At 34.2% G+C, this 8,837-nt stretch overlaps 1 protein-coding gene across 1 annotated transcript in view; it reads left to right on the plus strand.

The window, feature by feature from the left end:
• Positions 1 to 8,327, plus strand: part of PPP3R1 (protein phosphatase 3 regulatory subunit B, alpha) — a 90,297-nt gene extending 81,970 nt beyond the window's left edge. Inside the window, exons 3-6 of the mRNA XM_027865519.1 lie at positions 1,130 to 1,306; positions 2,352 to 2,411; positions 3,329 to 3,513; positions 6,198 to 8,327. Coding sequence (XP_027721320.1) covers positions 1,130 to 1,306; positions 2,352 to 2,411; positions 3,329 to 3,513; positions 6,198 to 6,245 — 470 coding nt within the window. The 3' untranslated portion in view covers positions 6,246 to 8,327. The remainder of the gene's footprint in view (positions 1 to 1,129; positions 1,307 to 2,351; positions 2,412 to 3,328; positions 3,514 to 6,197) is intronic.
• The last annotated feature ends 510 nt before the right edge of the window (positions 8,328 to 8,837 follow it).

The following is an 8,837-nucleotide window of genomic DNA, read 5'->3' on the forward strand; positions in this document are numbered from 1 at the left end:
GAGGCTGGTGTACCACAGAACGGCAGAATACAGGGTAGGAATTAAAGCACAGAAGACTGGCAAGATAGTCAGGGACCAGGCTCTATGGAGCTATAAAAACCAGAGGATTTTATCTTTGATCCTGAAGTTATAAGGGAGTGAATGGGGAAGAGGATGAAATGGTTAAGACCTCCACTTTAGAAAGACAGTTTTGATAGCTGAGTGGAGGAAGACAGGACAAGACAACCAGTAGTCTATTATAACGATCCAGGCATGAAGTGAGGAGGACCTGCATCAGAGTTTGTAGCAGTGTCAGAAGAGAAGGGGGACCTTGTGTGACGTATTTTGAAGGTGAAATAGACAAGACTTTGCAACAGATTGGATATGAGAGTGAGGAGTCAAGGATGACTTTTAACTTCTGTGAAGTTCCTAAAGATAAGAACTCTCCAGAAGTGGAGGAGGGAACCCCCTCACTGGAGAACTTTCAAGTAAGGAGAGATAGATGACTTACCTATAGGGCTTGTTATAGAAGAGATTCTCGTTCAGCTGTGAGTTGGAAACGTCTAAGATTGCAATTGTGACTTGCCTCAGGTCATACAGCTAGTTGGTTCAATGAGCTTTTACTGGAATCCGTTGCTGATTTTGCCTAAAATTTCATGCTCTTTCCTCTATACCATTCTGGCGACATGATATGCTCTATATTATTTTAAAGGATAAGTATTTTAAAAGAATTGGAATTGAGTCATTTTCCTGTATATAAATTGTTTGGATTAAGAATAAGAGGGGTAGGACTTTTAAACAGCATAAGGGATTTAGTTGTCTTAGTAGAAAGCCACATGACCACCAAGATAAGCATTATCAAATCCTTCTGTGAAGTCCTGGGGACTCCCACATACTGTTAATGAAGCACACATTTTGTGTTATTATGGCAGGCATTGACAAAAAAAAAGGTAACAACTATAAAATTTGTTTGTAAAACTTGTTTAGACTTTATCAGAGTGGTATTATAAGAAAGCAGAGTTAAAGTATATATCATGTCATAATTGGACATTAAGTTACTAAATTGCCAGAAAATGTAGTGATTTGCTGTCCTATAATTAGTACAGTAAAACTGATTTTTAAAATCATTTGCTACCTTTCTTTTTTTAAGTTGATGCTGATGAAATTAAAAGGCTAGGAAAGAGATTTAAGAAGCTTGATTTGGACAACTCTGGTTCTTTGAGTGTGGAAGAGTTCATGTCTTTGCCTGAGCTGCAACAGAACCCATTAGTTCAGCGAGTAATAGATATATTTGACACAGATGGCAATGGAGAAGTAGACTTCAAAGGTAAGAAATTAGTTTTAACATAGAATCTTAAGAAATATGTGTTCTCTTCATTACAGTTCTTGTGTTCAAGCCCTTAAAATTTTAAATGTCTTTTTGTTCTTATTAATTCCGATTGTAATAATATAGTTTCCGTGTATATCAGGACCAGAATATATTAATTTATGATAATATATTAAAATGTAATATCATTAAAACATTAAGAGTTAAGAAAGTTATTGGTACAAAATTAGTTTGAGGAAAATAGGAAAACTGATATTTGACTCTTCATAATACCTTAGTAAGCATTTTGATCAAATTTTCCTTGTACTTAGAAAATGAGTTTCAACTTAGATTAACTTTAAAAGTCAATTTTGTAGCTTATGGGAATATGTGGTGTAAATTTTAAATAGACTGCAGTTAGTGAGGGTAAGTACATGTATTACCTTAGCCAGGATTATTTTACCTTAACTAATATGGATTTTACAGTGACAGTCTGCTACAGTTGTAATTGTTTTACTAATAGATATTATAAATTTAGTCCCATATTTTAATGCAAACTTGAACTTTTTCATGTCCTTTAATATTTACAGTTGTGATTATAAAATTCATCCTCATTTTTTTGTTGGTTGTTAAAAAATTAGCTTTTTAATTAAGAAGCTGCTGCTATATTAATTTGGGGTTTAATGTCATCTACAATAAGAGCATTTCAGGACCCCATCATCTATAAGAAATCTCTCTACCACATAGGAAGAGCTGAATTGGATAGTTATAATTGTCTCTGTTGGGGTAGCTCTTGTTAGGCAAGGTATCATGTATTTCTGTGGTTACTATCATGGCAGAATGTCAGGCAATGAACTTGCTCAACCAATCAAGCCACAACTTTTTGAACATATTTCCTTCCATGGGTGTTACAGTACACTTGTTTATGAGGGCATTTTCAGATTTTGAAAATGGGTGGAAATTGTTTTTTTTTTTAATGAATATGTAAGATAATCTTATAATTTTTCAATGGAAAAACAATGTATTCTGATTTATAAATGCTGTTTTTGTGCTTTCTACATTTTAGAATTCATTGAAGGAGTTTCTCAGTTCAGTGTTAAAGGAGATAAAGAACAGAAATTAAGGTGTAAGTATCTTAATTTTTTCACATTATAGTAACTGCTTTTAAAATATGTAACATATAATATATATGGTACTTATGTACTTTTAAACAAAGAAGATTTCTTTGTCTAAGGGTCTTGGTGTAGATGTTACTGGTCAAAATCCTAGTCAAGGATGTTTTGAGGGGCCTGTACCTAACACTTTTTAATCATAAGATTATCATATTCCTCAGTTTACAGATAAGGAAATGGAGAGTGAATGAGGTGGAGTGATTTGTCCAGAGTTGTCCAGGTTGCCACTATTGGGGCATAGATTTGAGTTAAGTTCTAATGACTCTGGATCAAGTAGATTTCTTTTCCCCTCTTTCCCGCTTTCCACTTATTTCAGTTTTTAGCTAGACAGAGAAGTATGCAGACAACATTTCATTTTCCTAAAACTTTAACTCTCTCATCTAAATATTTTTCATAGTGTCAGTTCTAATACAATACTTAATATTTTAACTACTTGGAGTAGTGGATATCATATTTCAGAATATTACAAATTGTTAATCCAACTACATATTACATAAACCGTTTTTTAAAAAATCTTTAGCCTCAACTTTTATGAACGAAATATATTACTTTATATTCTGAGATAAAAGTTCCAAGTTTTTGCTGACTCATTGTGCCTAGTGAACATGGATAAATGTATTTTTTGATAGAAATAGAACAAAACTTTCTAGTAGCTTTTGTAGAATAATACACACGAGGCCTGAGAACTAAACTCACATTTAATGGTAATTAAATTGCTTTCAGATTTCTTACAAAACTTATAGTTAGGAATCTTCTAAAGTTGTTTATATAATATTAATGATTTGTGTGTGTGTGTGTGTGTGTGTGTGTGTGTGTGTGTGTGTGTGTGTGTATCATACTGGCTGTTGACTGTTCCTTATTTTTTTAAAAGTTGCTTTCCGAATCTATGACATGGATAAAGATGGCTATATTTCCAATGGGGAGCTCTTCCAGGTGCTGAAGATGATGGTGGGGAACAATCTGAAAGATACACAGTTACAACAAATTGTAGACAAAACCATAATTAATGCAGATAAGGATGGAGATGGAAGAATATCCTTTGAAGAATTCTGTGCTGTATGTATTTACAGATTTTTCATTTAGTTATAACTTAGAAAAGTCAGTAGTTTGGGCAAAAATATTTTTAAAAACATCTTGCATCTGATTTGCATTATATCATTTAATTCTGCCTTGTCATTCTACAGGTAACTTGTTTTTGTATCACAGTTTTTCAGTTGTCGTATAAGTAACTTTAAACTATTTTTAAATGAGTTGCTTTACTAGTCACATTAAGATCAGAAAATTAAAATATTTTTAATAGTTGTGGGTAATTAATATTCTTTGATGGTAATTTAACTAAATATTGGTAATGTAGTAGAAACTAATGGCACCAGTAACTGAATTCTCATTGAGTAAATAAAACTTCTAACCATCAAGTGGAATACACTAATACAGTTTAAATTTCGTTTCTGTGTTGACAATTTATTATATATGTTTCTTTTGTGTGTGATGCTGCTTGTTGTCTTTAAACCTGAGCTTTACCACAACAGTGTCTTTGTTTAATAGTTGGTTTAATTGTGCAACCTGTGATTGTGGGAATAGTATTTTTCTATTGTTAGAGGTACCTATGAAGCTGCCAGATAGAGTAGAAGGAGTGCTGGACTGGAGTCAGGAAATACCCAGGTCCCACTTTTACCTCTTTATATTATTTATATATTTATATACTAGTTATGTGAACATGAGCAAGTCACTTAACCTGAGTTTCAATTTCTTCATTTCTGAAACAGAAAAAAAAGTAATACTTATACTATTTGTCTCAGGGCTGTTATGAGTATCAAGTGAGATAACATTTGCAAAGTGCTTTGCAGAGTCACTCAGTAGATAGAGAGCTAGTCTCAACATCACAGAAGCCCGGTCTCAGGTGCCTTCTCTGACCACATACTGTATACAGAACTTGGGCAAGTCACTTGAATGCTCAGTTCTCCCCAGTGCGCACTCTAAGGCTCCAAGCTATACGACAAGTTCCTGTCTGCACTGGTGCTAGACAGGCCTTCCTGAGACTTCCTACACCAATGAAATTACATTAAAAATATGTATACAGTTGTTGGCTGTTAGAAAAGTTTGAGTAGTGACAGGGAAAGGTTAGAGAAAATGAATGTCTATAGATGCTCCTATTAAGAAGTGTGTAGTCATCTGTTCTACACATGTGTTTTTAAGCTCTGAATAAAGTACTGTTATTTGTAATACATTACATGTATTTTCTGAATCTAATTTATAAGGACAGACTCAAGAATGTATTTGCTAAGGGTTCATAAAGCCTTTGTGCAGAAGGAACAGTCTAAGAATGGAAGCATGAAAGGACTTGCCATGTCTGGGAAAGAGTAGAGCTGATCGCTGGCTGCATAAGCAGAGGGCATGGGAAGGGGAAAAGTGGTTGGAGACAAGCTCAGGAGTCAGGTTGCAGTCAGTTCTTGAACATCACGTATTATCCTTCCAGCCCTGTCCCATTTCTCCTTTCCTCTGTGCCATTGCAGAGAAAGCTTGCTGTATAGTCTGAGGGTAAAAAGGATTGGAGGAAGAATCTAAAGAGAAAGCAGGCTGAAGGAGCATGGTTCGTTTTACCACCAGAGAAGAGGGTGAGAAGCAGCACAGGGCTGAGGACATGGGTGAGGCCAGGGCCAGACATCAGCTGGAAAGGGAAGAGGGAAGGAAAAAGTCTCCAGAGCAGCTTTAGGGATTTATTTTCCTCATTTCCTCTCACAAGTAGCAGCAGTCTAGGAAGAGAGGGAACTCTCAGGAATATTGGCAGATTATAAACCACTAAACTTACCCAAGCTGGGGTGGCTTTTTTTTTGGTTTGTTAGGTGGCTAAGTGTGTTCAAGTCAGGAACTGTGCCTGTATTTGGGACAGATGATTTTACATTTAGATAAAATATATCAAGATGTTCATTATAGTAGCTGTTTTGTTAAATAATATAGTAATAGCTGTCTTATTAGATAATGGCAGTAATAGATATCTGTTAGATAATAGTTATGGCTATATAAATATTAGTAATAATTTTGTTAAACAGTAATAGCTGCTTTATTAAATAATTTTAGTAGCAGCAATCCTATTAAATAATAATAGTTTTATTAAGTAATATTATTAGTAGCTAATCTATCATATAATAGAATTTATATATATTTAAGTCTGTAAGAAAATGATGCAGTTATTTTCACTCATTTAGTAGCCATTTTATTAATATTAGCTGTCATTACCAAAAAAAAGCTGTCATTAAATAACATTAATAGCATACGTTTTATTGAATAATAGCAGTATTAGCGAATTTTAAGTTCATAAGAAAATGATACACAGTAATTTTCACTCATTTGTCATTTCATTTCTTAATAGGCTATTCTTCTAGAGTAATCAGGGAAGCTGTATTGGATTTTCAGAACAACTTTTAAAACTGAGTTTTACCATCTGATATTAAGTTCCTAGAGCACAAAGAAAAAGCCTGTGAAGTTAGCTTTTCAAATATAATTCAATGTCATTTTTATCTGGATTAAACATTAATCATCTGTTGACTTGGGAAGGAAGAGAGAGAGAACCCATGAGAAATTGTAACTTGAGACAACTGTGTGAGAAGTTCTAGCTTCTGAAAGTAATAGATTTGAGGCAGCAGCTTGTTTGTTTTTATTGTAACTTTGGCAAGCCTATTACATTAATAAAGAGAGATTTCTCAGCTTGTGTTAAGCTTCATTTGTTCCGTCTGTTTCAGGTTGTAGGAGGCCTAGATATCCACAAAAAGATGGTGGTAGATGTGTGACTCTCTTTAGAGCACTGCCCAACACTTTTGCTTTCTTCTCCATCTCTGAAGATCTGCTCAAGACGTCCAGCAACGCTATCTGTGTATTTAAATGGAAGTATTTTTCTCTGTGAAGCCACATTTTTCCAACATGAGCCTCATGAAGCCAACTAAGTGTTATTGAACTCTTATTCTCTCAATAACTCCGTGTAGCACTTTAAAGTCTGAAGGACAGCAAGATGGAAAAGAGCATATCAGTGTGGTGGAGAAAGGGAAGGGTTGGCTTTTTAATTTATTTTTCCTCATCTTTTATAACAAGGAAATATCTATATATACATATGTAAATATTTATATATAGATATATGTAGCTTTCTATATGTAGTAGGTTGGCTTTAATTTAATATACTTGATTCAGAAGCAAAACTAGAATACAAAAGTGCCAAGCAGAACATAAACAGTTTGAAATATGGATATATACTTACTTTTATTTCACACAGTTTTATATATATAGTAGAAGTCTGTAAAATTTAAACTGGGTGTTAGGTCATCTGTTTTCCTTTTCCTGTGATGTTCAGATGTCTCATGACAGATTGATAAAGCATTGTTAACTTCCAGCTCTTTACCTTAATTGCTTTTTTGTAACACAGGAGTCTATAAGTTTATTTATACCTGTTAATATATTACCAGGGACTGTGTCTCTTTGCTAAGCAGCTTTTAATACACTTCTGGTGAATGAAAAAAATGTAATTTCATTGCTAATGCCAAGAACTAGTCCTTGTGTTCATATAGTAACTGTGCAATGCTTGTGACCACTTCATTCTGTTACTTAGTAACTGTGGAAACAGTTGCATTTATTAAAATATCCCTAAGCAATGTATATTATCAGCTGTAATGGGTTATTTTATACATGACAGCTAGAGTTGTTTTAATGCATTGCTTAAAGATGAGGATTTGAGAATATCATGCAATTATCCAGAATTCTCACTTTTGATACATTGTGTAGTGAGATAAAATGTTTGTCGTTAAACTTAAATGTTGGAATCATGTTTCCCTTCTGCACTAGAAGAATGCAGGTAATGTAACCTATTGTAGGTAGTCTAATTAACTGATATTTAATGCGTGTGTATATGTATTATGTACACATTTATACACGTATATTTCATACAAGGGGAAAATCTTGTTAACCTATGCCACAGAAAAAAGAAACTTTCCATTATCCAAATTTGTACTCTATCTCTGTAACGGGTCTAGAGTGTTTGACATTTATTTCTAGATTTGCCCAAATCATGATTTGTAATGCTAATTTGCTGTATTTGTGTGACATAAAAGTAGTGAATCATGTTCTACCAACTACCCTTCCCTTTCTGCAATGGTACTATTGGCTGGAAATAAAATGTTATTAAACTTTTAGGGCAGTACAGTCTTTCCTAGTTTTTCTATTTAACTGGTTTTATAATCAGCAATAGAAAAGTATGGTTGTATGAACTTTCTTCAATTGAGCACCTCTCTGCCATAGCTGTTCCTTCAACTGAGTGCTGCACATCATGGGCTCTGTCTGTGAGAGAGAAACCCAGGTGCTTGGTGTCCTTGCATGACATGGAGTTTTGCATGTAGATCGATTTGAAATGTACCTCTTGTTTACATAATTTGCATAATTTAAAAAGATAATGTTGCCAAACTTTGGTAAATGTTAATGTTCAAACTGAAAATCTCCACTACATGTAACTTTCTTCCTCTGGATCAGTACGTGGCTTATTATCCCAGCCAGTGGTTTGATCTCTTCCAGTGTCAACTGCCATGTGCTCTGCTTCAAGGGGGAACTAGTCTTTTGTGAATTTTTTGTACATAAGTATTTGTTACAGATATTTTAGCAAATGCTTTCTATTTCTCTTGCTTGTGCATATCTTAGCTGGCGTTATAGAAAATAGTGCAAACATCACTTCCTTATTGGGGGATTTTTGTTTTGTTTTTTAGTTTGTGTTGGGGGGAATGGTTTTATGTTGAATGTTAGTTTTTCTTCTGCATGCTACATCATGTTGTGTGGGATCTTTAGGAACCTTCATAGTATACTATGAATAAAAAAATAAAATATTTGAAACTTGCTACCATGTGTTCAAAGTGATCTTTGTTGAGTGATCCATAGCTAAGGAGGAGACATTAAATTCTAGCATTTTGATTAAAGGGAAAAATCTCTTGACAATCTAGTTAGAAGTCATGTTAAAGGAGTTGATGTATTTTAGTGGGGGGTGAAAAGACAGATTCTCAGTGACAAATATAATTCCTAAGGTAATATTAAATGTCTAGTTATTTGTCATTGAAGGGGGGAAATGCCATTCATCTCTGAAGTATAGAAATTAATTCTGAAAATTCATGTAACCATGAGGTTTTTTTTTATAGTAACCAACCGTGTAGAAGTCCTATACCCTAAACACAGATCCTAGGGTAGCTAGATAAGCTGTCCTTAGATATACTCAACTTCAATTATGCATAAATGAGGGCCCCATTCCCACTATACTAGGGTCTATTGGTTTGAAACAGGGTAAGGTAGCCATGGTCTTTTCTGAAGGGGACTTGGAAAGGACCCTAGAAGTCCAACCCCTTCCTTTAGAGACA

Source organism: Vombatus ursinus, unplaced genomic scaffold, assembly GCF_900497805.2.
Source record: "Vombatus ursinus unplaced genomic scaffold, bare-nosed wombat genome assembly UNPS02014778.1, whole genome shotgun sequence".
In the NCBI taxonomy this organism is placed as follows: Eukaryota; Metazoa; Chordata; class Mammalia; order Diprotodontia; family Vombatidae; genus Vombatus; species Vombatus ursinus.